Source organism: Engraulis encrasicolus, chromosome 6, assembly GCF_034702125.1.
Source record: "Engraulis encrasicolus isolate BLACKSEA-1 chromosome 6, IST_EnEncr_1.0, whole genome shotgun sequence".
In the NCBI taxonomy this organism is placed as follows: Eukaryota; Metazoa; Chordata; class Actinopteri; order Clupeiformes; family Engraulidae; genus Engraulis; species Engraulis encrasicolus.
The window spans coordinates 10,030,756-10,057,699 of NC_085862.1; the positions used below are offsets into that span (position 1 = coordinate 10,030,756).

The 26,944-nt window shown below is 45.9% G+C and overlaps 1 protein-coding gene across 1 annotated transcript; it reads left to right on the forward strand.

Annotated features, from left to right (window-relative positions):
- Positions 1-25,871, forward strand: nwd1 (NACHT and WD repeat domain containing 1). The gene is made up of 27 exons (XM_063200377.1): positions 1-130; positions 1,001-1,086; positions 1,336-1,452; positions 2,722-3,073; positions 4,721-5,144; positions 5,682-6,036; positions 7,701-7,805; positions 8,074-8,349; positions 8,786-8,956; positions 9,954-10,060; positions 10,650-10,856; positions 11,614-11,773; positions 12,034-12,151; positions 13,087-13,251; positions 14,292-14,486; positions 16,380-16,502; positions 17,384-17,612; positions 17,838-18,120; positions 18,557-18,949; positions 19,595-19,685; positions 19,938-20,089; positions 21,475-21,793; positions 22,877-23,043; positions 23,611-23,843; positions 24,627-24,801; positions 25,044-25,149; positions 25,560-25,871. The coding sequence occupies exons 1-27, from the start codon at positions 1-3 to the stop codon at positions 25,868-25,870; spliced, it is 5,550 nt and encodes a 1,849-aa protein (XP_063056447.1). The 3' UTR covers position 25,871.
- Positions 25,872-26,944: the final 1,073 nt, after the last annotated feature.

Below are 26,944 nucleotides of genomic sequence, written 5' to 3' on the forward strand. Positions count from 1 at the left end.
ATGGAGGCGGCGGTGGGTATGGAGCCCCTGGTGGAGGCCGTGGGGCTGGAGGCTCTGAAGGGCCACATCCACACAGTCCCCCACCCGCGCTCCACAGTGGTGCGAGTCTTCCTCAGCTCAACTGGCTCAGGTAAGAGTTCATGATGTCTGACAGGGGGGTTGGGTGGGTGTGTTGGGGTGGGATGTGTTTGTTTCGGGGGGGCTCCCCTAGTCAGCCCATGCCCTCCTAGTGATGCAACACCATCGGCGTTGCTTCTGGTCAGGCCAAGAGCAATGTAAGTATAGTTTCTGATTTCACAAAAAATCGGGAACTTCACCCACTTTGTCAGGAACCAATCAACCAATAGCAAACCAAGGGAGGCGGGTCAACAATGCTGTTTGGGAAACGTTCATTGTAATTCTCTAGGTCAGACGAAGTCTCGAAGAGATTTGAAAGTCGATGATAATCAGGTTACAGCTCCCCAGCCTTGCTCCTCTGTGGCGAATTGGGTCCTCATTACATTGTACTGTATGTATTGGGTGAGGAGCCCTTCCGGATGATTTTGACCTGGGCCTAGCCAAAACTGTCAGTGGCCCTGCCTGCAGCCATAGACCTGACTGCCTCCTGACTCACCATCCAGTGTCATCTTACACCCTCCACGGCTACAACAGTAATATAAGCCATGCATGACGCACAGAAATATTTTAGCAACATCTTGTATCACATACGGTGGTATAATAGTGAAATGTAGTTTCAGTCTCGCGTAACGTGTCAGATCATGTGGCTTTATAGTCAACTGTCAGGAGATGATGGAAATGACGAATATTATTATTACGTTACGTAATAAATGCTATTATTGATATACTTACACTCCATTACCGGCATTTGACACTGCCATTTGAGGCTACCCCTTGCACGGGTGTGGCAGAAATGCAATTTCATTGCATGTCACGATGACAATGGGAGTTTCCCAGGTGGGCTTTCACTTCCACGCGTGTTTACTGTGACTCTGGTTGCTAGATATGACAGTAGAGAGGAGTGTGCTGATGGAGAAGGCCTATCCTGACATCCAGAACTTCTGCCACAGTCTAGGCCTGACCTTTGAGGTGAGTAGCCTTCTTACTCTTCTAGGTGATCTGCTCTGCTCTCATTATTGATTGAGGCCTCTTGTTTCCTGAAACAGATTCCCAATTTGTGAAACTGTTCTTAGTGCGTTGTGGCCTTCAGACAAGGTTTTCCTTAAAGGAGAAACCTTGTACCTATGTACAATTTTTTTATTCTTTGATCACCCTAAGAAGTGAGTCGATGCTTAGAGAAATATTGTTTTTTGTTGTTGTTTTTTTAATCTCTGCCAGCTTGTGGACTTGCGCTGGGGAGTGCGAGACATGGTGTCTGTGGACCACATGACCACTGAACTGTGTCTAGAGGAGATCCAGGCATGCCAACGCATCTCTGCTGGGCCTGCATTCACTGTGAGTCTCACTTACTGTACAGAGTCGTTTTGGGTAGGGGGTGCACACATCCAAAATCTCTTGCTGCAGGTGTCAGGCAAAAGTGTCAGACAGTTTAAGAAGGTAGGTTAGGTACAAAACGTTGCTGTTTTAATTTAATTACCTCCGCCAAGGAGGTAATGTTTTCGGTCGCGTTGGTTTGTCTGTCCGTCTGTCTGTCTGTTTGTTTGTTTGTCTGTCTGTCAGCAGCATAACTCAAAAACTAATCAACGGAATTCGACGAATTCTGGTGGTGATCCGGGGTTAACGAACCGGAACCAGGACTTTTCAAAAGATTCTTCAACATCTAGACGCCTCTTAGTGACAAGAAATTTAATTGCGGGAACACCACAAAAACAAGGCAGAAAGACTTAGGGTGTAACATAGTCAAATGTATCAAGCAGCTTCCTTGGCGGAGGTCTGCACTCTCTGAGTCTTCTATTTAAGTTTATTTTTTGGAGCTTATTCCACAGTGTTCAGACCTACCTTCTTAAACCGTCTGACACTTTTGACTAACACCTGCAACAAGTGAAACTCTTACAGAAACATCTACAGAAACATCGCTTATAGCAGTGGTTCCCAAACGTTTTCAGCTCGGACCCCCCCCTTTTGGACTCACAACAAAAAGAATAGAATAGAATGGAATAGAATAGAATAGAATAGAATAGAATAGAATAGAATAGAATAGAATATGATAGAATAGAATAGGATAGAATAGAGTTTCCCAAACTGGGGTACGCAGCCTGGCATAAGGGGGTGCGCGAGCTGAATAGAGCAATGGTGGACATGTGAGTTTTTATCTAGCATTGTTGAACATTAAGTCATTTTTAATTGTATTTAAGCTTGTATGCTGGAAGGCTCCATCTGAAGTGTAGTTTAACTCCTAGACTTTTGGAAGAGAGGATTCCCCAAAATGAATGTGCATAATGTACAGGAAATGAGCAGTGAATCCATGCTTGACTGGCCAATCAGCACACCAAAATATTCGCTCAGGGGGTGCGCGAACCACATTGAAATGTACAAGGGGGTGCGCAGGGGGAAAAGTTTGGGAACCGCTGGAATAGATCATGTCCATTATTGTCACTATATCACATGTACAATGAAAATTCTACATGAGGGGGTTCACAGACTTATGATGAGGTCAATGGGGCATTGGGAGGCTTATGATGAGATCAAAGGGGCACTTGGTCAAAGAAGTTGTATACTGTATGTTGTATACTGATGTTGTATACTGTACGTTTCTTCTTCTAGGTCTTATTGGGGAACCGCTACGGCCACCGGCCTCTCCCCCGCGTCATCTCCGAGCGAGAGTTTGAGCTGCTGGTTGGCAAGGTGTCCGACCTCGACGACGTCAAGTTTATCAACAAATGGTATTGGAGGGATGACAACAATGTCCCGCCCTCCTACGTCCTTCAGCCAATCACCAGACATTTTGCCCACTACGACAACATGTCCGCGGAGTGTGCGGAGCTGCGTGACAAGGACGCCCTGTCCTGGCAGTACACTGAGGCACGCCTCCTCAAGCTGCTCCACAGCGCCGCCCTGGAGGCCGAGAAGGCAGGACAGATCACCCCAGAGCAGAGGAACAACTACTTCAAGTCTGGTAGGTGACTCACAGGCCTGTTGACATTACACAGTATTGGAAGGCACAGTAAATAATGTGAAACACTGCTACAAACAGAGATTCTTTAAGTATATAGAGATATACCAACATAATAGGTTTCTATGGGCACCTAACGTGACCAGGTTCCGGTCTGCCTAAAGGGGCGTGTCATAATGCTCCTAGCAGAATAGAACAGTCCTTAGGTCTGCCTAGGTCTGCCTAAAGGGGGATTTCTCCCCTTCCCCCTTGCAATGATAGAACCCGGAAACAATGGGCCAATGGAACCTCTCTCTCTCTCTACTCTCTCTGCTACAACCCCCCAGAGGGCGTTGGGATGCCCTAGAGCAGTGGTTCCCAACCTTTTTCTTAAGGGACCAATGTTTTTACTATTGTAATCTTTGGTGACCCAACCACGCGAGATGCGTGTCACAAGATGCCCTCTGTTTCCTGCGAAAACTCATTTTAGTTATTTTATTCCTCAATTCGTCTTTGGTCAAACATAGAATAAATGTTTAATGGAGCACTTACAATTTGTTGCTTCTATGCATTTATTAGGTAAATTCTTTGTCTTTTATTCAACATGGGCTATATATATTTAAAATGAAACCCCTTAAAATCAAGAGGGCTCTGCGACCCCCTGTGGATCTTTGGCGACCCATAAGGTGGGTCCCGACCCATAGGTTGGGAACCACTGCCCTAGAGGTGGCGATGAGAAGGATGCAACTGAGTGGGGTCGGGGCTTAGTTCCCATTGGGGGGCATTAGTCTACTTTATTTTTCAATACTAAGGGGGACGTTGGGTGTTGGGCGTTGGCCTATGATGAGGTCAAGGGGGCATTGGGAGGTTTATGGTGAGGTCAAGGGGACGTCTGTTCAAAAAAGGTTGAGAACCACTGTATTAATCCATGTAAAACCCCAAGCCCAAATTTGCCGTGGCCTAATGGTTACGAAGGTGGTCTTAAGATCAGAGGGTTGCAAGTTCAAATCCCACCCTTACCTCTCTGTACACCTCCAGCTGGCTCTTGAGCAAAACACCTAGTAACTCCACATTGCTCCAGGGACTGTAGCCAATACCCTGCTGTGTCTACATGACTGTAAGTCGCTTTGGATAAAAGCATCAGCTAAGTGTAATATAATGTAATGCTTTTCCAGTGACAGAATGTGAGATAGAGTCAGATGTGTTGTGTTGTGTTCATGTGTGGTTTTCAGCGGGCCACCTATTACCTGTATATGCAAAGTATAAACCCCCAAGCCTCTGCCCCTTGCTATCCTTTCCAGTGACAGAGTTGCCCCGTTTATACTGTGGGCCATTGGCCCAGGAACTTAAACCCAGGAACTTAAGCCCAGGTCTAGAGTTCCTGGTGCATTCATAATGCAGGCGAACAAAAAATTCCAATTAGAATGGTAGCTGTGGTAACCCATTCGAAAATGACCTTACTGGCTTACTGGTTGCCTTGGCAGTTGAGGAGGGCCTGTTACCTAGACAACAGTTCTTGGTTGGACCCAGTTCTGGCCTAGCCCCGGCAGTACAAACGGGTTAAGTTAAGGTTAAGTTCCTGGGCTTAAGTTCCTGTGCTTAAGTTCCTCGGCCAATGGCCCACAGTTAAACTAGCTTAGTGTAATGTAATGTAGTGTAATGCTTTTCCAGTGACAGAGTGTGAGATAGAGCAAGGCCTGCTGTCCGCCGGGACCCCAAGCGCCACCTCGGCCACATCCCTGGTGTTGGTCCGCGAGCTGCCCAAGCTACGCAAGAAGGACGTGCAGAAGAACCCGGCGGCCTTCACCGACGTCACGGTAGACGGTCTGGTGGACACGGAGGCGCAGGAGCTCCTCTCCAGCCTGAAGGCGCGCCTCCTCTCCGCCTGCTCCTCCTCCTCCTCCTCCTCCTCCTCCTCTTCCTCCTTCTCCTCCTGCGTCCAGCTCAGCTGCCCGGAGCTCAGCAAGGCAGGAGTCCTGGAGCCCAGCCGTAAGGAGCACGCGCAGTACCTGGACCAGCTGTGCCAGCAGTTCACCTCCCAGATCAAGGAGAGGATCAGGGAGACAGTCGGAGAGGGGAGCACAGGTGTGGGGAGGCAGCCGGGAGGAGGCGGAGGTAAGATAAGATAAGATAAGATTTTTGAAATTTAAGATAAGATATTTGTCTTTCGTGACACTTCTCCACAATCCACATACAGTACAAACGCACATGAAAACACATAAAACACAACATGGCCTATAGATTAATAGAGTCTGGGTTATTTAGGTCCATAAGCTGTTAGGGCAGCACAGTCCAAAAAATGAATGAAGTTATTAAAAATTCTTTAATATAATAATTCTCGAGTGGTATTAAAAAAGAAGTATGCATTCCAGGTGGTAGAGGAGGTGGAGGAGAAGAAGGAGGTGGAGGAGGAGGAGATCTAAGGAAACTGAAAGAAAAGTCATGTCTGATGAAGGGCATGCTGCCCAAAACGTCACATTAAAATAAGAGAAAAGGGAGCTTGGTGTCGCAGACTTTTCTTTCAGTTTTCATGATATTTTATATTTACTAGTCCTGCACCCAATCTTTTTGAGATTGATGTGCGTGTTTTTCTCTTTTTGACAGGAGGAGATCTGAGGGGGGACGGCTGCAGCTGGCTCCACCAGGAGATCCACCACCATGCCAGCATGTGTGCCCGCGAGTGTGCCGTGTTCCGCGGCCGGGAGAGCCTGCTGGGCAAGGTCTGCCTCACCATGTGGGATCGGACCGGCGCCAGGCACGCGCCCCTGGTCCTGGTCGGGCCGCCGGGTGTCGGCAAGACAGCGCTGATGTGCAAGCTGGCCCAGGAGATGCGCGGCGTGCTGGACCCGCGGGCCGCCGTGGTGCTGAGGCTTCTGGGTACGTCCCGTCTGAGCTCCGACCTCCAAACACTGCTCAGGGGCGTCTGTCTGCAGATCCGCGGGGCGTTTGGCCTCTCGTCGTCGCATCCCGCCACGCTCTCCACCCAGGTAGGTTGGTGAGAGCATTGCCAGGTAATTTTTTTTTTGGGGGCGCTTTTTGGGCTTTATTATTATAGGACAGTGTGAGAGTAGATAGGAAATGACTGGGAGAGAGAGATGGGACAGGGTCGGGAAATTACCCCGGCCGTACTCGAACCGGGCTCCTCGTGGGCAATGTAAGCCCAAATGGGGGGGGCTTAGCGCGCTGTGCCACAGCGCCACAGCGCCCCCCTCATTGCCAGGTTATTAACACCAGGCTATCTCACAAGGGGATAGGCAAGTGAGACAAGTGAGATAGTCTGGAGCAGGGGTCAGGAACCTTTCTGGTGGAGAGAGCCATAATCGCCAAATTTTAAAAAAGAAATTTTCACGAGAGCCATACCATTTTCAAAACACTGAATACAATTAAAAGCATTTATTTCAATTAAGCCCAACAATTTTAGAGTGTACTCATACTTTAATTCCGTATTTCAAGGGATGGTTGGCAACCCTGGATAAGTAAGAGCCATATACAGGTCCCAAAAGAGCCACATGTGGCTCTAGAGCAGTGGTGGACAAAGTAAAAGTAAAAGTACTTTCATGGTGTAATTACAACAGTAGCACATGATACTACATAGCTGTTACACCGTTTACTCCATTGTACCTACCTATTGAGATAGACTGTGTTATTACTGAAAAACAATAAAAACTCAACAAGGACCCACCACAAACTCAATCGAAACTGTGCAGAATCAGCTTATCGTAAGACAAGTACATTGGAATACTTTTTACTCAGATAAGTTACCTGTGTTGGAAAAAAAACAGTGTTTCCTTTTTTTACTTTTACTTTTACTTTGTCCACCACTGCGTCTAGAGCCATAGGTTCCTGACCCCTGGTCTGGAGGCTACATATGCAACTACTCGTAGGGAAGGTGTGGTTTACGACTGCCCATGACCATTTATTGGCCGTTATGAATGTAGTCTATCATTTGGCAATGCATACATGTATACTTAGCTAGTGTTGCACCGATACCATTTTTTGGCCCCGATACCGATACCCGATACCTGGCTGTGGAGTATCGGCCGATACCGATACCGATACCACCACCGATACCACCACCGATACCACCCTATTTGAAATGTATATGAAGGGCTGTAGTGCATACTACTTGGATGTAAAATCATTGCATGACTTTGTCAGGCTGCTGCCTACCTTTGTGAAACAGGAAAAAGACTAATACAAAGTGAATCAACCAAAACTTTTTATACTTTTTAAATACAGTACCTCTTTGAAACAACTAATTTCAAGGCTGTTTAAGTGTCATACAAGCACCTGTAAATGGTATCGGTGCCCTATTTCTTGGTACTCGCACTTTAATTGCATTTAAATATCTGACTTGAGAACAGTGAAAAAAAAATCCATATGGATTTTGAATAATGACAATACATAAGCTTAATCAACAATATAATGATTATTTTTAAAAGAAGAGAGAAATCTTCTCAATTTCAGCAGGCTGTACACCATCAGGCGTAATGCTGCCCTCCACTGGTCTATTCCAGAACTATATAACTCTATTATAGTGCGATTCAAATGAGTTCATCTTTTTAATCGCATTAATATTTGCGTAATTAATTAATCGTAATAACCGCGTTATGTCCCAGCCCTAATTCAACCAAACTGCACCCACCACCAGGTGCTGGTGCGGGTGTTTCGGCAGGCCCTGGAGGAGGTGTCTGCCCGTGGGGACATGCTGCTGCTCCTCCTGGACGGCCTGGAGCTGCTCTTCCCCGCGCACAACGCTAATTTGTCATAGGCCTATACGTAGCCCATAGCCAGTCGTGTCAGTTGTATCCAGGGCTCTAAATGAACTTTTGTCATCATCACCACCCAAAATGGCTAGTAAAATGGCTGCAAATCTTGCTAGCTTTATAAACATTCACTAATGGGTCAAAGATCCTGGTCAAAGTTTTGACACTGTTAGGACAATTGTCATGGCATGTGTATGATGCCGATGTCAAGTAAAGTGTAATCACCATCTATTCAACCAAACTGCACCCATTCCCCAGGAGCTGGTGCGGGCGTTTCGGCAGGCCCTGGAGGAGGTGTCTGCCCGTGGGGACATGCTGCTGCTCCTTCTGGACGGCCTGGAGCTCCTCTCCCCCGCGCACAACGCCCTGAAGCTGCACTGGCTGCCCAGGGACCTACCGCCCAACGTCCACCTGGTGGTGTCGCTTCCGGACACGGCCGCGTCCCTGCTGGGTCGCCTGCGGGCCACCACCATCGAGGAGGAGCTGCATGGGAGCTTCTTCGAGCTGGAGCCGCTGACTTGCGAGCAGAGCAAGGTATAGTATAGGTTTTATTTTGTTCCTGTGTCTGTGGACCTATTGTATTGAACTCAGGTCATTAGCAACTACTATCCTTGTAATATATTTATGTAGGAGGCTGTACTAGATATGCACTTAAAGTATGAACTTAATTCATCTCTATGATGATTTTTTTGGCGTCATCAGGCTTGTACGAAATTCCGAATTGAATGAATTTGAATTCAAAGTAATGCCATGAAACGAACACTAGGTGGTGTCATTACCTTGAATTTCTTTGAATTTAAGCTACACCACCCATTGAGAATACATAGAACACCACCACCTAGTGTTCATATTATGGCATTACTTGTAAATTCAAATTCATTCAATTCGGAATTTCGTACAAGCCTGCTATGTATGTCCAAGACAAATTCCCTTCGGGACCAATAAAATAAAATAATCTTGAATCTTGAAGGGTGTGGTGGAGGCGTACCTGAGCGCTGCGGGGCGTGCCCTGCAGAAGGAGCAGGAGGAGGTGCTGATAAGGAGGTTCAAGAAGAGTGGCGGCGGCAGCCCTCTGTTCCTACACATGGCGCTACATACAGCCCTGCAGTGGACCTCGCACACACACACTGCTGATCTCCAGGTGGGCCAGCCAGGTCTTGCTTTGCCCTGAGAAATTAAAGACAACCCTTTTCTATGTAACAAAAAGTAACACTTTACTTGGCACCGGCATCAGAGGTGTCAAAAGTGTCATAATAGTGTCATAGCACAGTCATGGATGTGTCATAAACATTATGTCAATATCATAAACATGTTGACTGTTCTCATTAAGGGACCTTCGGTTATGGTAGAGACAGCCCAAACAATCTCAACTTTTCATGTTCATAAAATGTTTATGACATGATAATGACTCATCCATGACTGATGCTGTGTTCCAATACTCGTACTGTCCGCCCTTTCCGCACTGTGTTTGGGTACGCAGTGTGTTCCATTTCTAATCGTGACGGTAAAGTGTACTGTAAATTACCCGGATAACGCCCCCAAAACGGCCATTTTTCGAAGTGTGGAGTTACTGTACACTTTTCGCACTCAACAGCCGCCATGTCTGTGACGTAGTTGAGTGTCAGATCTGTCAAACGGTTGAATCTCTGTGATAACAGCATAGTTTTGATTCCAAAGACAATCGCCATGTGTATTAGAGGCAGGGGTAACTTTAAAAAGTGTCAGCATAAGGAACGGTGCCTTCCGTGTTGAATTGCATATTGGCGGTTGGTAAACTCGGATGACACGCGACCAACCGTCATTTCCGTTAAGTGTATCAGACAGAACGGGAATCGGAATGTACTCGCCTCGTGAATTGCGGAGGATGGAAAGAGTACTTCACTGCACTCAAACAAGGTACACAGTACAGAGGGTGAATAATGGAACACACCATGTGTCATGCCACTGTTTTGACACTATTATGACACTGTTATGTCATGCGTATGACCCCGGTGTCAAGTTAAGTGTACCCGAAGTGTATTTACGTCCTCGATTGTAAGTCACTTTAGATGAAAACGTCTGCCAAATGTCATATAATGTAATGTAATGCAATGTAATATAATGTAATGTATTGTAATGCAACTAACCATCCTATTCAGGTGGGTGAGTCATCGCAGGAGGTGGTGGATCTGCTGCTGCAGTCACTGGAGAAGAAGCACGGGAGACTGCTGACTAGCAGAGCACTCACGTACATCGCCTTAGCCAGGTGAGGTCAGAAGCTGATATACGTACATCGCCTTAGCCAGGTGAGGTCAGAAGCTGATATACGTACATCGCCTTAGCCAGGTGAGAGCATAGCGCTGACATACATCGCCTTAACCAGGTGTGGTCAGTGTGTTGATATACATCGTCTTAGCCAGGTGAGATCAGAACACTGACTGAAAATAAAGTCCAAGCTCCTGTTTCTCTTATTTTAATATACAGTAGTGAATTTTCAGGCAGCATGCCCGGCCTTCATAGCCACAGTACACAGCCATACAGCCACAGACGCACAACACACTACAATAATAGCAAACAAAAAAAGAGTCAGACAGATCTCAGGCTCTACATTGTTAGTCTTCGGACCCTCTCTCGGACCCTCTCTCTCTCCACTACAAGTTTGCAACTTTGGATACCGATGAGCACCTGAAGGTTTTCATACCACTACCCCACACACTCAACTCATCTTTTCTCTTTTCCTCTTCTTCACTCTTTTTGTCCAGAGACGGCCTGTGTGCAAGTCTTTTTCATTCTTTTTGCCCAGATAAGAGATGGTCTGTGTTAAACTCTTCTTCATTCTCTTCTTCATTGTCCAGAGATGGCCTGTCGGAGGCTGAGTTACGGGACGTCCTGTCTCTAGACGATGAGGTGCTGGCTGAGGTGTACCGTCATTGGCTGCCCCCAAGCTCCTCCTCCCTCATCCACATGCCCCCGCTGCTGTGGACGCGACTCAGGAAAGACATGGGAGAGCTGCTGGTGGAGAGGCAGGACGCAGGAAGACACCTGCTCACCTTCTACCACAGGTGAGATACACCTGCTTGCCTTCTTGCACAGCTGAGATACACCTGCTGACCTTCTATCACAGGTGAGATACACCTGCTCACCTTCTATCACAGGTGAGGATCCTGATGACCAGGGCCCTATGCTAAGAAGCTGGTTCAGGACTAAACCAGGTTAAGTTAAGAGGTACATCATCTAATAGAAGAGGCTGGAGTCCTCTTTTTCCAGGCTCTTCTACTACTATGCACACTAGAGGATCCGGTGAAGGACAACAGTGCAGCTGGAGGCGGTCCATTGGTCCGACAGCCTATATGTCCGACAATAAATCATAGAGCAGCATGACAAGAATCCCTCTAACTCAAAGTGGAATGCGTGTAAAGATTCTCAATCACCCACATCATGGTCAGTCTCCCAGTCATGACTTAGCGGTTAGGGCGTCAGACTTGTAACCCAAAGGTTGCCGATTCGACTCCCGACCCGCCAGGTTGGTGGGGGAGTAATTAACCAGTGCTCATCCCCATCCTCCTCCATGACTGAGGTACCCTGAGCATGGAACCGCCCCGCTGCATTGCTCCCTTTCGGCAAGGATGAGGCATAAATGCAATGTCGTTGTGTGCACTTGTGTTCTGTGGAGTGCTGTGTCACAATGACAATGACAGTTGGAGTTTCCCAGTTGGGCTTTCACTTTTTCCCATTTTATCCAAAGAATTTAATTGAGGTGGAGTCAACTGAAATGTCTTTTGAAAAGTCTCTTGCTGCCTTCTCTTCCTCCTCCACCAGACTTGTGCGTGAGCAGGTGCAGCAGCGGTACCTGGACGGGGAGCAGCGGTCGGAGAGGCACGCCGTCATGGCAGACTACTTCCAGGGGATATGGAGCAACGGACGACCCAAACCTCTCCAGCTCCCCCCTCTACACTCCAAGCTAGACGCAGACAGGAAGGTGAGCTACCTGTCGTATAGAATAGAATAGAATAGAAAAGAATAGAATAGAATAGAATGGAATATAATTATTGGTCTTACTATATAAAATCATCAAAATATCATTCCATTGCTCAAAACATAAATACATACAGTACATATATCATTGCGTTCACCCCCTCCCTCTAGCCACCCTTCCCAGCACATCCCATATAATACACATCGTATGCAAAACAAATCATGTACCAGATACCAGTTGATGTTGAATATCTCTGTCTTTAGGTGCCCTGTCAGCCCCTGTGGTTTGCGGAGGGCGTGGCCAACCTCAGGAAGTTGAGGGAGCTGCCGTTCCACCTGCTGCATGCGGACAGATGGGAGCAGCTCTGCGGATTCATAGTCGGTACGTTAATACAGGCCAGTCACACCTGCGTCTAGTAGCAGTAGTAGTAGCTTTATTGTAGCCTGGTTTCACCAGACCACATCTATTACTTTGCAATTCATTTTTTGGTCTGGATCCTCGATGCCCTGGAGCACTTGGGTGGGAGGAGTGAGCTCAGCTCTGGTTTGAAATGAGTGGACCAATCACTGACGGCTGATGTTAATGACGTATGTGTTTGCTTATTGGCCGGCCGTCTGATGGACGACTAAACCCTCCCCACAGAAGCGTAATCAGGGGTGAGTTTCTCAAAAGGGAAGTTGTTAGTCTGTTAGCAACTTCGGTAGTTGCCAATGGGAAAATGCATTGAAAGCAACGAAGTAGCTAATGTAGTAAGCAACTTTGATTTCGAGAAATTCACCCCAGGCCATTTGTGTATTACAAAGTAATTCAAAATGAATGGTCTGGCCTGTCAGGCAAGCTTTATTGTTTCCCGTGGGGGAAACTTCTCGCAGTTACACATGCTTCTTCTTTACTCTCCCATTGATCCATTTTCAACATTGCCATGAATAGATGAAAAACAACTTTTGAGGCACTCCTTACCAAAGTTAAAAAAAAGTCTTTATGAAACTCTGGCTTCAGCATTCCCCTCTCTCTATTTTTGGTTCAATTTTAATATAATTCTGTATGAAAATGTGTACATTCCCACAAATATGGCTCATGTGCATATGAATAGAGATTGTGTGGTCTGTACTGCATGTATATGGGATATGAATGAATAGACGTTGGAATAGACTAATAGATGTTGTGTGCTCTGCTCTGTACTGCATGATGGTATGTATGTAGGATATGAATAGGTGTTGTATTGCTCTGTACTTCATGATGATCTGTACCAGTACGTGTATATGTGATATGAATAAAAATTGTGTGCTTTGCTCTGTATTGCATGTGATGTGCAGGCAGCATGGAGTGGCTGAGCTGTAAGACGGCAGTGTGTGGTGTGGGCAGCGTGCTGGAGGACCTGTCCCTCTGCACCACGCTGTACGAATGCCCAGAGCTGCAGCTCATACAGGACACATTCACACTCATCAAACCCACACTAGACCTCATCGAGGGACACGCCGGTGAGTTAGACGTCACAGGTTTAGAATAGAATAGAATAGAATAGAATAGAATAGAATAGAATAGAATAGAATAGAATAGAATACAGTAGAGTAGAGTAGATTGCAACAGAATGGAATGATTAGAATAGAATAGAATATAATATAATATAATTGAATAGAATAGAATAGAATAGAATAGAATAGAATAGAATAGAATAGAATAGAATAGAGCAGAATAGAATACACTCATCAAGCCCACATTCGACCTCATCGAGGGACACGCCGGTGAGTTAGACGTCACAGGTTTAGAATGGAATAGAATAGAATAGAATAGAATAGAGTAGAATAGAGTAGATTACAACAGAATGGAATGATTAGAATAGAATAGAATAGAATAGAATAGAATAGAATAGAACAGAATAGAATACACTCATCAAGCCCACATTCGACCTCATCGAAGGACACGCCAGTGAGTTAGACGTCACGGATTTAGATTGGAATATGATATATAATATGATAGAATAGAATAGAATAGAATAGAATAGAATAGAATAGAATGGAATGGAATGGAATGGAATAGAATAGAATAGAATAGAATAGAATAGAATAGAATAGAATGGGATAGAATAGAATAGAATAGAATAGAAAGCCTTCATTTTCATTATAGACAACAGCTTATGTTGAAAGCATGTATGAAGAGTATACATTTATTAAAGTGTCGATGTTGGACATAGTGGGTTTAGATTGATATGCGGGTGAGCCAGTGGATTTAGACTGACACATGGGTGAGGTAGGCCAAAGATTCTCCACTTTCTGGAGGCTGGAAATCATCAGTCTCATCTGACAACCCTGCTCACCTGTTCCCCTCCCCCTCCTCCTCCTCCCCCTCCCCATCCTCCTCCTCCTCCTCCTCCCCATCTTCTTCCTCTTCCTCCTCCTCCTCCTCCCTCTTCCCCTCCTCCTCATCCTCCTCATCCTCCTCCTCCTCCTCCTCCTCCTCCTCATCCTCCTCCTCCTCCTCCTCCTCCTCCTCCCCCTCCTCCTCCTCTCTGTCTCTACAGACTCATCCCTGTTGTACACTGAGCTCTTCGCCCGGCTCCACTGCTTCACCGAGACCTACCCTGCCCTGATAGGCCGCCTGTGTTCCCAGTGTCAGGATTGGTTCACGGCATGTCCTGACCCCACCCTCATCCCCAAGAGTTCCTTCCTGCCTCTCCCCGGGGGAGTGCTGACGAGCCTCTCGGGCCTCAAAACAGGCACGATCTCTTTACTAACACTAGAGAAGAATCACTGCACACTGGTGGACTTTATTTTCCATTTTTTTTTTATTTAGTGAGCAACATGTTTCCCCATTTCAACTGTGGGAGGTATGCAAATGTCAAAGTGAACCTGATGAGGCACAAGCAAAATGTGTTGTTCAGTTAGCCTCTTAGTGCAGATGGGGTCACCGGCTATTTGCTGAAAATACTGAACTACATCATAACAACTTTGCTATGACATTACTGAGAGCCTTAAGTAACATAATAAGACATAGACATTACCATTTTGGTGGCAGTAAGGTTATAATATAGGCTCTGCTCTAAAAGGGTTAATATAAAAACAGCTAAATTAAGTCCACCAGTGTGCAGCGATCGTTCTCCTTTTCTCTGCATTACTTATGACTGCACTTCACCAGCACCTGGAAACTGGCTGTGCATAGGAGCTTCATACCTTTGAGTACTCTTTACTAACACTGTTTACTTGTACTTCACTCCACTCCGCATCACTCATTTATGGGCAGGCATGAGTAAGCGGTTAGGGCGACTGACTTGTATCCCAAAAGTTGCCGGTTGGACTCCCGCCCCGCCAGGTTAGTGGGGGGAGTTATTACCCAGTGCTCTCCCCCACCCTCCTCCATGACTGAGCATGGTACCGTCCCACCGTACTGCTACCTTGGGGCGCCATTAGGGGCTGCCCCTGTGCACGGGTGAGCCATAAATGCAATTTCGTTGTGTGCACTGTGCAGTGAACGCTTGTGTGCTGTGTTCCCAGTTGGGCTTTCACTCATACAGTTATGTTTGCACGTGGATAGGTGTGTATGTCTAATAATGAGCTATAATCTTAGAGACATTGCAGAAGCTCTTAGCTCTAAAGAGCCAATTGTATCCCTAATCAGTGGCTAAGGCTGCTATTGGAGGGAGGTAAGTTGGATCTAGTTGTTCAAACAAAGAATAGAGGGTCACCATTAACGATCAATTCAATTGATCAGCTGCAGGAAGGTGGAACAAGATTGAAATAAAGTGAAATGTGTATCTGAAATCTCTGTGACAATGCAATGATTGTAAATGTCAGTCATGCTAGCTATGCATACTGTATCGCTACTGTGACATGTGGCTGTGTGTAATGTACAAGCTCTGAGGACCAGCATCGATTGTAGTATTCTCTTTTGAAAGTCGCTTTGGTTATAAAGCGTCTGCCAAATGCAATGTAATGTAATGTAATGTAATATTATGTCTTCACCAACAAACATGAATGAATGACACTTACACGCATATTAGCTGCCAAAGAAAGAGCTTGTCAGTGTAGCCTTGACAAATGGATGCATGTAGAGTCTTGTAAAAACACATGTTCTTTTCTGAAGCGCATTGAAGTGTCTCTGTGTATGAAATGTGCTATACAAACAAACGTGACTTGCCTTGCCTAAAATATTTCTACTTGTGTGCGATTGATGGCCGTGTGTGTGTGTGTGTGTGTGTGTGTGTGTGTGTGTGTGTGTGTGTGTGTGTGTGTGTGTGTGTGTGTTTACGTGTGCGTGTGTGTGTGTGTGTGTGTGTGTGTGTGTGTGTGTGTGTGTGTGTGTGTGTGTGTGCATGTGTGTGCTTGTGTGTGTGTGTGTGTGTGTGTGTGTGTGTGCGTGTGTGTGCGTGTGTGAGTGAGTGAGTGTGTGTGTGTGTGTCTGTGTGTCTGTGTCTGTGTCTCTCTCTGTGTGTGTGTGTGTGTGTGTGTGTGTGTGTGTGTGTGTGTGTGTGTGTGTGTGTGTGTGTGTGTGTGTGTGTGTGTGTGTGCGCGCGCGCGCCCGCGCGTGCGTGTGTGTTTACGCGTGTTTACGCGTGTGTGTATGTGCGTGTGTGTGCTTGTGTGTGTGTGTGTGTCTGCCTGCCTGTGGATAGGTGTTTCAGCGGTGGATGTTTGCCCCACCAATGACCTGTTGGTAGCGGGCTCGGAGGACGGGATGGTGACGGCCTGGAACATACGAGACCAGGAGGTGGTCCACACACTAGCTGCACACACAGGTGAGAGACCAGGAGGTGGTCACCACACTACACACAGGTGAGAGACCAGGAGGTGCTCCACACACTAGCTGCACACACAGGTGAGAGATGAGGAGGTGGCCCATACACTAGCTACACACACAGGTGAGAGACCAGGAGGTGGTCCATACACTACACACAGGTGAGAGACCAGGAGGTGCTCAGCTCCACACACAGGTGAGAGGGAGGGAGGTGATCTATACACAGGTGAGAGACCAGGAGGTGGTCCATACACTAGCTGCACACACAGGTGAGAGATGAGGAGGTGGTCCACACACTACACACAGGTGAGAGATGAGGAGGTGATCCACACACTAGCTGCACACACAGGTGAGAGACCAGGAGGTGCTCACTAGCTGCACACACAGGTGAGGGAACAGGAGGTGGTCCATACACAGGTGAGAGATGAGGAGGTGGTCAGTTCCACACACTAGCTCCACACACAGGTGAGAGACCAGGAGGTGGTCCATACACAGGTGAGAGACCAGGAGGTGCTCCATACACTAGCTGCACACACAGGTGAGAGGGAGGCAGTGAGCCAAGGCCTGTAAGAGTAACAGCTCAGAGTTGTTCATTACATCTGTAATAGTACTTCTACTTCTACTACTTTATACAACTCTTTAACAACTGCCTCTAGAGTCAAACAACCAAATGATCAGATACTATGTTCAGATACGTTGACATTGATTAAACGTGTGTGTGTGTGTGTGTGTGTGTGTGTGTGTGTGTGTGTGTGTGTGTGTGTGTGTGTGTGTGTGTGTGTGTGTGTGTGTGTGTGTGTGTGTGTCTGTGTGTGTGTTTCTCTGTGTGTGTGTGTGTGTCTGTGTCTGTGTGTGTGTGTCTCTGTGTCTGCATTCCACCAGGTCCCGTGCTGGCCTTGAGAGTGGTGTGTGGTGGCAGCTTGTGTCTATCGTGTGGAGCTGACGGAGCTCTGAGCTGCTGGAGCCTGAAGACGGGAAGACAACTCTACTGCCTACAGGAAGCCGTCAGCTGCAGTACACACACCAGACCTGCAGAGGGCAGCAGTGAGCACAACACGAGTCAACAGAACACGAGTGAACAGAGCACTAGTGAACAGAACTGCCCCACTAGGCAAGAAGGCGGTGACTGCATTGTTGCTGAAAATGAGTTAGTATGATTTTAATGTTAAATAAAGTTAAATAAAAGGATTGATCTGCAAAGAATGTGATCATATAAAGTTGCAAAACGGCCAATAATGTCAATAATCTACCCTAAAACGACTTAGGCTAAACATCAGAATCATGTTGAAGTCATTTAACCTGGTTCCTCCATACTTACTGTTTTTTTGCTTTGAAGGACAGAGAAAACCAGGGCATTGGACACTAGTGAACAGAACACCAGCACCGAGAACAAAGAGAACAGTGGAGAAGAACATTCCACCACGGAACATTCCAACAGCACAGAGAACCCTAGTGACCCAAACACTATTCTAAAGGTGACCGGTACACAGACCTCTGTGTCTCAGAAGAACATAAGGTCACAGAAGGTCACAGCAGGGTCTTCAACAGGCGCACTCTGCACCCCTCTCTGCTGTGTAGTGGAGGAGAGTGCTGTGATCTTCACACAGGCTCCAAAACAGGTATCAGATACTATGTGCACGCAGTTCAGCTCACTCACTCACATTAAATTGACTTGCCTCTGTGACAACAATCGTTTGGCCTTCATATTCTGAGTTAGTTGAGATTGACATTTTGGGTGTGCTTGCTCAAGAATCAATGCCACACTCTCTGTCTCTGATAATACCTTAAAATTGTTCAGAGTCATCTACACTCTAAATTATTGCAAGCCAGTTAAACGTAAAAAAAGTAAGTTGCCCTGCTGCCTCAAGTTTGTAAGTTAACTGAACTCGAGACCTACCATAACTCAACTCAAGGCTCTCTCAAGTTGAGTTAACTTACAAACTTATGGCAACTTACTTTTTTATGTTTAACCAACTGCAATGTTTTACATGACATGTACCAATATGGTGGCAATGGTTGTGCCCCATCAGGTAATAGTGTCTCTCTGCCTTGTAGTGTGTAAAAGCCTGGCACCTGGAGTCGGGGGAGTCCCTGTACGAGGTGGGGCCCCCGGGCCAGAGCACGATGCTGGGGGCCCTGGGTGGCTGCGTGTGTGTGCTGTCTGGAGGAGACCTGCTCACCCTCTACAAGGCCTCTACAGGGCTGGAGACCTCGCAGATACGCCTCAACAGCCCATCGACATCGACATCGCCACACACACACGGCACTGCACACACACATGGCCCCTCACACACACTCAGCCCCTCACACACACATGGCGACCTACACGCACTCAGGCCCTCACACACAGAGAGCAGAGACACACACACACTCACTCCCATCTGTGTGCTCCAACTGGTCAAGCAGAACAAGCTCCTCGTGGCCTCCAGAGAGGGATTCATATTCCAGGTAAGCGAACATGGCAGGAGACGAGGAATCAAGAAAACCATATTAAAGGATAACTTCAGCCAATTTCAACATGCAGTTGTAATGCTCACACTACCCTGGACTTGTCAGTATCTGAGTTTTTTTTTTTCCTTCAGCCTTTTCCGAGATCCTGGTCATTTTAATGGGGGCAGGTGTTTGTTTGCATTTTAAAAAAACAACATCATTATTTATTCCCAAAAACATCCAAAAGGTCATGCAGCATCAGCAGACAACTAGCAAACAGCGATACCTTTTGGCAAAAATATTTGGAGTAGGCCTATGTTAAGAAAGTTTTTAATGTAAACAAAATCTGCCCCCATTACAATAGCTCAGATCTCGGAAAGGGCTGAGCCGAAAAGTGCAGTGTCACCAGGTACTGACAAGTCAAATGTAGCGTGAGAAATGCAACAACATATTGAAATTGGCAGAACGGTTCCTTTAATATGTGGCCGGCCCCAGAAAGCATGTTGTTACAATATGTATTTGGTAGCCAACCAGTGATTTTTAAACAATGATCTCTGTTCTCAGATATTGTGTTCATAGTATCGTTATAGTTTAAAGATTGGTTTGCAGTATTGGTAATTTTGGTTACATTTCTCTTTTGTATTCCCTGTTTCTACCCATCAGGTTTCTAGCAATGGCACCTACATCACAGTTGAGCTCCCCAGCCCTGCGTCATTCCTCTCTGCATCTGAAGATGAGAAGACCGTCTTAGCAGGTTCACAATTGTTTTTTTCCCCCATCACAGATCTCTGTTTCTTCTTCTGTTGAAACACAGTTTCAACACCAGTAACTTATCTGAGTAACTAGTAGACCTGTGCACTTGTTTTACGATCAGCTGACTTTGCAGGTTGGATCAAGTTTGTGGTGGGTTCTTGTTTGGTAATATTATGTGCTAGTGTTGTACTACCTATATTACTTTTATATTGACTTTTACGTTTGACACCTCTGCTTGTTCTGTGTGCACCAGGTTGTGGCAGTCTGTTGGTGGTACTGGAGGTTCAGCAGCACAACTCCCTGCAGAAGCTGCTGGAGCTCCCTCTGGGGGCCACCGTGCGAACTGCAGCGGCCTCCAGCCAGGCTGGACTGCTCGTCACTGCAGCACAGGACCAGCTGATTAAGGTGAGGTTCTATACCAGAGAATCTTTAAGTATATAGAGATATGCCATTGTAATAGGTTGCTACGGGCACCTAACATGACTAGGTTCCGGTCTGCCTAAAGGGGCGTGTCATAATACTCCTAGCATTGAATAGAACAGTCCTGAGGTCTGCCTAGGTCTGCCTAAAGGGGGATTTCCCCCCCAATTGGGAGGGAAAGTGGAAAACAGCGATCCTAGCGGTTACGTTCCAAACACCAGGGTGATCCTATTGAAACTCCCATAGACAAGTTTTTAAAAAAATCCCACAAAGATATGACTTGGAACTATAACACCAGACACATTTTTCAGCGTACACAATAGCATGAACTACTACCTGTGAAAATCTCAAGTCATTTTTTGCCCTTTTAAGAAAAATAGAAATTGTGCCAATCTGGTCGGAAACGGACTACAGCTCCCAGCATGCTGTGCTTCGCGCCTCGTTGACAACACAGAGAAACAAATGAACGCGAACGAACGCAAGTTCTTCGCATATCTTCACATTCTTGTAATCCTATGAGTTCCACATTGTCTTCTTATTACACATATATACACGCGATCATTTTGGTATGGTTTTAAATTCTCTAGTAGATATGATGGCTTCTGTGGTGACGAGTAACCACCTCTCTGGCTCATGTTTGGCTATGCTAATTTGGCTATGCTAATTACATGGAGTAAACAAGCCACACATGCCAGTCAGTGTAGTTCTGTATTAGCTTTTTAAAGAATATTAAAATCAGCTCAGATCAGTGAAAAACCGAACATTTTACCACCTGGTTCGATAAAACGGGCCAACATGTCCATAATATGACTGCCACTACTTCTACTTCGTCGTCAGGGCCGAGATGTAATTTTTCAAAGAAAAAAAACATTCATTTGTTGCAGGGGGTTGGAACGTTGCCAGCAGGGGGCGATGAGATTACTTTCCCTCCCTATAATAGAACCCGGAAACAATGGGCCAATGGAACCTCTCTCTCTCTACTCTCTCTGTTCTATACTGCCGTGCAAAAGCAAAGTGCAGTAACTACGTAGCCAGGCTGTGCCCTCCTAGTGAGGTCAAGAGCAATGCAAGTACTTTCTGAGTTCCTGAAAATACGGAAACTCCTTTCACTTTGTCGGGAAGCAAACAACCATAAGCAAACCAAGGGAGGCGGGTCAACCATGCCGTTTGACAAATGTTAATTGTTATGCTCTTGGTCAGACCAAGTTTCGAAGAGATTTGAGGGTCGATGATAATCAGGCTAGGCCTATACTGCCACACAAGAGCAAATTGCAGTAACTATGGCAACATTGAAACTGAGAAAAACTACCAAATATAATATCCTGCTTTGCTGACCTCTCTGTGTACTGCTGCTGCTGCTGGTTCCGCAGGTGTGGTCTCTGCCTTCCGGAACCCTCCAGGACACGTTTGACGCTGGAGACCCTTTTGTGACATCACTGGCGATCTTTGGCCAGGCGGTCGTCTCCGTCTCGTCCTCGTCCTCGTCCTCGTCGTCCTCCTCCTCCTCCTCCTCAGGGTCGCTGAAGCTCTGGAAGCTGACCTCTGACCCCAAGATGAGGGCCAGGACCTCCATGCCAGCACACTGCCCCCTTGTGGCCATCTCCAAAGACAGCCAGAGCGCCTTCTTCGTGCACCGCGACAACCGCAAGGAGATCTACACCTGGGACTGCACCACAGGTGAAATCACAAGTGAGGCCTGCTAAACAGCACGACACGCCACACGCCACAGCACTCTGTACTAGTGGTGTCAACAATGATCGATCCGGCGATCCAATCCAATACGATCCAGAAACGATCCGGCAAGTTCCAGAATCGATCCGGCATTTTTTTAAAGTTTCAATTACTTCCATGGATATTTCGGGAGCAAATTAATGTTAAATCAAATAAAAGCACTTCAAAACATTGCAAGACTGATACAGACTGATACAGAAAACAGCCAATACATTGTTGCTCAGTATCTGACTACTTGTATTGCCTCATCATGACTGATTAAACATTTGCTTTGCTTTCAGTAGAAATGTAATGCATTGCAATGCATTGTAGAATTGAATCGGATTGGATCGGATCGGATTGCATAGAATCGAATCGAATCGAATCGAAACCTCCCGAATCGTGATCGAATCGGATCGTGAGGGCAGTGCCAATCCACACCACTACTCTGTACCACTCTGACAAAACCTACTGTTTTGTCACTTTATTTAAAGGGACACTGTGCAGGAAATGGTCAAAAAAGGTACTGCAACTATACTGCTCATTGAAAATGTGTTGCCTATTGCCAAATTTGATATTTTCATGAATATTTACTAAGTAATAAATGAATATTTTCTAGTATGGCCCAAGTACAGTCATTATTGCAGCTAAAAATGGCTATTTCTGGAAATTCAAAATGTCGGACCATGGAGAAGATCTCCCTTTTCATGTATGAAAAATGCATTTTTTCCAGTCACAATACTTAAAATACTTAGGATTTGATGGTGGTGTTAAGTATTCATGAAAAAGGTAACATTATTGAATGGGCAGCATGAATTCTGGAAATTAACAACTAAAAATCTCACACAGTGTCCCTTTAAGCATATTGTTGAGCTTGTTATGCCTTTATTACCTTCGCCAAGGAGGTATGTTTTGAATAGCAGCTGAGACTTCAAACTAGGCCTTTAAAGTGTCAGCTGCCATTCAGCATCTACTGGCTTGTGTTTTGTCTTATCTTCTGTTTGGTCCAGCACCTGTGCTAATGATGTGCGTGCATCCTCTGACTGTTTGGATTCTCCTCAGGGAAGTCCCAGGATGCCATGGACGCGTCCGCGGAGGTGCGGTGCCTGGAGCTGGCGCAGCAGAAGAGGCTGCTGTTCTGTGGCCTGCGCACCGGCACCGTCATGATCTACCCCTTAGACTTCCCCCAGGAGACCCTGTGCATACCGCCCCTCAAGGACACACCACAGGTACAGTACACAGCCTCCACTTTGAGGTCAAGGATACACCCCAGGTGCAGTACACAGCCTCCACTATGAGGTCAAGGATACACCCCAGGTGCAGTACACAGCCTCTGCTTTCAGATTTCAATGTATACAGTAAAACATGTGAGGTGAGATATTATGTTGTGGCCCACTCATATTGCATGAGACACCTAATTTTGTGTTCAAGTCATGTTAATAGAGATTGTGAGCCAACTAAAATGGACATCTGAAATTATCTCGCGGACCAAATAAAACGACCCCACGGGCCAGATTTGGCCCCCAGATACAGCCTCCTCTTTGAGACTTCCTGTGGAAAAGATATAGAAGGCTTTGTTTACCGACCAAAGTCTTTCAAAGATGTAAATATAATATTATCCATACTGCTCTTATCCTTCTTATTCTTTAAAGTAGTGTCTTAAAACAGCATCCGTGATTATCGGTCTCTCTGCCGGTCCGTCTGTGTGTGTGTGTGTGTGTTGTGTGTGTGTGTGTGTGTGTTTGTGCATGTGTGTGTGCATGTGTGTATTCCGTTTATGTCCCCCTTGTGCCCAGATCCAGAGCATGTCCATCAGCCCCCGTGAGGAGTGTGTTGCGGTGGCCTACGAGGACGCAGTGTGCCTGTTCGAGGTGACGGCGCGGGACAGCTTCCCCTGCGTGGACGGTCCCGTGGGCCGCTTCCCCCTGGCCCAGCTGCCCTCGGCCCTCTCCTGCATGGCCCTCATGCCCAGCCACAGGCTGCTGTGCGGGGGGGAGGCCGGCCACGTGACCCTCTGGAGCTGCAAAAAGTAAGTGGGGTGTATGTGGAGGAGAGGAGTGAGTACTGTATGTAAAGGCAGGCCGGAGTTATAGGGATGGCGAGCAGGGCATTTGCCCCTGGGCCCAGAGCACTCTTGTATTGGTGGCGGGGGCCCTATTGTGACCTTGGCAGGCTGTATGGGGGGGCCCTATAAGTGTTTTGCCCTGAGGCCCTGTGTGCAATTGTTCCGCCACTACGTTAAGGAGTGTATATGGATGGATAGATGTGTGTATATGTATTATGTGTACATGGATGTCTGAGGATGGTTATGTGAAAATGGTGTCTACATGCTTTTTGTAAATAAGATGTACTCTACATCACAAAGATCTATTCTAACTAATGCCGGACCTGATGAAACTGACTTTCTAATGTGAAAACAAATATCGCTATGGGACAATAATATATAGAATCTCATCTAATATAATCCAATCTAATCTCGCAACTGAAGACAACGTTATTTACTGATGCCTTTGATCTCAGTGTTTAACCCTGATTGTGCTTGTTTTACTCTTTTGATTTTAATGCTTGTAAACTCCTTGATTACTTCCCTGATTTTAACTCTTCTATGTTTTTACTGTTATTTATTCTTACAGATGTGTTATCTACATAGTTTTTATATATTTCTATTTCTTTCCTCTAATACTTTTTACTTCATTTCTTGTTTTGTATCTCTTGTTTGTATTCTCTGTGAAGTCCATTGAATTGCATCTATGTATGAAATGCGCTATATATACAAAGTAAATAAACGTGACTTGACTTGTCAAATCTGCAGCAAGGGCTCCTCCACGGGCTCCACCTCCACCCCCCTGGAGCCTGGGCATGCGGCCCGCATCACCTGCATCGCCCTCAGCCACTGGAGCAACCAGGCCCTGGTGGGCTCCCAGGACTGTGTCCAGAAGCTCTGGAGCCTCTCCCCTCTACTACTGGACCACACCATGGAGTACAAGGTCAGAGACAAAGACAGGCCTTAGCCTTTATTTTATTTATATATTTCATGCTGCTGACAATGCACTACAGTACCTCTGTGTTTTGTACATTTTTTAATTGTTTATGTATTTATTTAGACATTTCTAAATAATTTCTCTATATCTTTCTTACATTCACCTAACATTTTTCACTGTGGTAGCAGTCATGTTATATGCTAAGTAATGAAAAAGAAAATGTTTAATGTGCCTTCGTCTCCACACAGGGCTTTGTGTTTGAAGGCGTGCTCTGTGCCGCATTCTCTGTAAACGACAAGTACGTCTTCACAGGATCCCTGGACAAGACCATTAAAGTCTGGGATGTGGCCAGTGGTAAGAGACTCCCTGTTACCTCCGTCAAGGAGGTTATGTTTGTCTGTCTGTCTGTCTGTCTGTCTGTTTGTTTGTCAGCAGGATAACTCAACTTTGTGGAGTTGTTGGACATGACAAAAGGAACAAGTGATTAAATGTTGGTGGTGATCCGAATCACGATCCGGATCCAGGAATTTTGTAAAGGATTCCTCACCATTGCGGGATAGGGCGAATTTTCAAATTCCAGCTTCTAACTCCACAAAAACAAGGCAGAAATACTTTTGTAGCCAGGATGCGTTGAAATAGCAAAGTGTGCATGCATGCTGCACAGCAGAAGCAGCAATGCACCATCCCGAATGTGGCCCATATCTAATGCATCCAAATCCGTGTCCATATCTAATGCGCAGGCCCATGTGACTTGTGTCCTGCAGGTGATTTGCTGTGTGTGCAGTACGTTTACTCCCCCATTATCAAGATAGCTGCCCATAAGGACGGCATAGTCGGCGTCTCCCAGCAGGGGCGCTTCGTCAAGGAAGGGTTCCGCTGTCCCGCCCAGGTCCGGCCGGGCTTCAACCCCCTGCAGAACTTCCAGGCCCAGCTGAAGGTCATCTCACGCGAGAGGACACTGGACCCACAGAACGCGGACGCCAGAGATGGCCAATGCTACAACCTCGCAAACGTCAACCTGATGTCCATGTTCAAGGCCAGGCCATCAACAAGCAACACATGTGTACTGCTGTAGCCTAGCAACGGTCGCCTAGGTGACAATGCTACTATACGTCCATGTGGTAAATACAACAGGAATGACCTCAATTGAGGGAAATTTCTCTTGCAAGAAATAGGATCTCAGTCTTACGAGTGATACGAGTAAAATATTTTTATTTCACATATTTGTAGGGCCCCTGTGATCATATTTATTATTAGTAGTGACATTTACAATCCCCTCAGCGATTAAAGAAACATTTTCATAGCATTTTATACACATTCATATTATAGAGGATATTGCCTGATATATTAGTCTATGGATATGCATTTACACTATAAATGTTTTATATCATTCATATTATTCATCATTCAAGTGTACTTTATAAAGTCTAACCAATATGACAGTTAACCATGACCATGTGCTAGTATGGTTGCAACGGCAGCCAATGCTTTCTGGATGCATATGTAAAATAAAAACAATTTGGAAAACTAACAAAGGTCATATGCCAGACATTCTGACTGCTCAAATCACAGCAAGAGTACATGCATGATACATTTTACACAAGATTTGTAAACAAAAATACATTCACAGTGACCTGGCTTGTTAAGCTGCACTGGCACATTACAGGGTTACATTACTAATAGGTAGACTAATGACTCAGAGGTTTGAGCTGAAAAGTTTGGTAACACTTTACTTGACGCCGGTCATAGGTATGGCATGACAGTGTCATAACAATGTCATAACACAGTCATGGACGTGTCGTAAACATTATGTCCATGTCATAAACATTTATGGCTGTTGTCATTAAGTGCCATTCAGTTAAGGTAAAGACAGCCCTAACAATGTGAACTTTTCATGACCATAAAATGTTTACGACATTGACGTAATGTTCATGACTTGGCCATGACTGTGTCATGACACTGTTTTGACGCTATTATGACACGTCATGTCATGCATATGATGCTTGCTTCAAGTAGGCTAAAGCTTAACCAAAAGTTATGTCATAGTTAGGTTAAGGTAGAGCTGTATCACTGCTGTGCCTTATGAAGGCTTCATCTTCTCTGATGCATTCCATACTGCCAAAAATCCATCTTTTAATATAACTTGTTT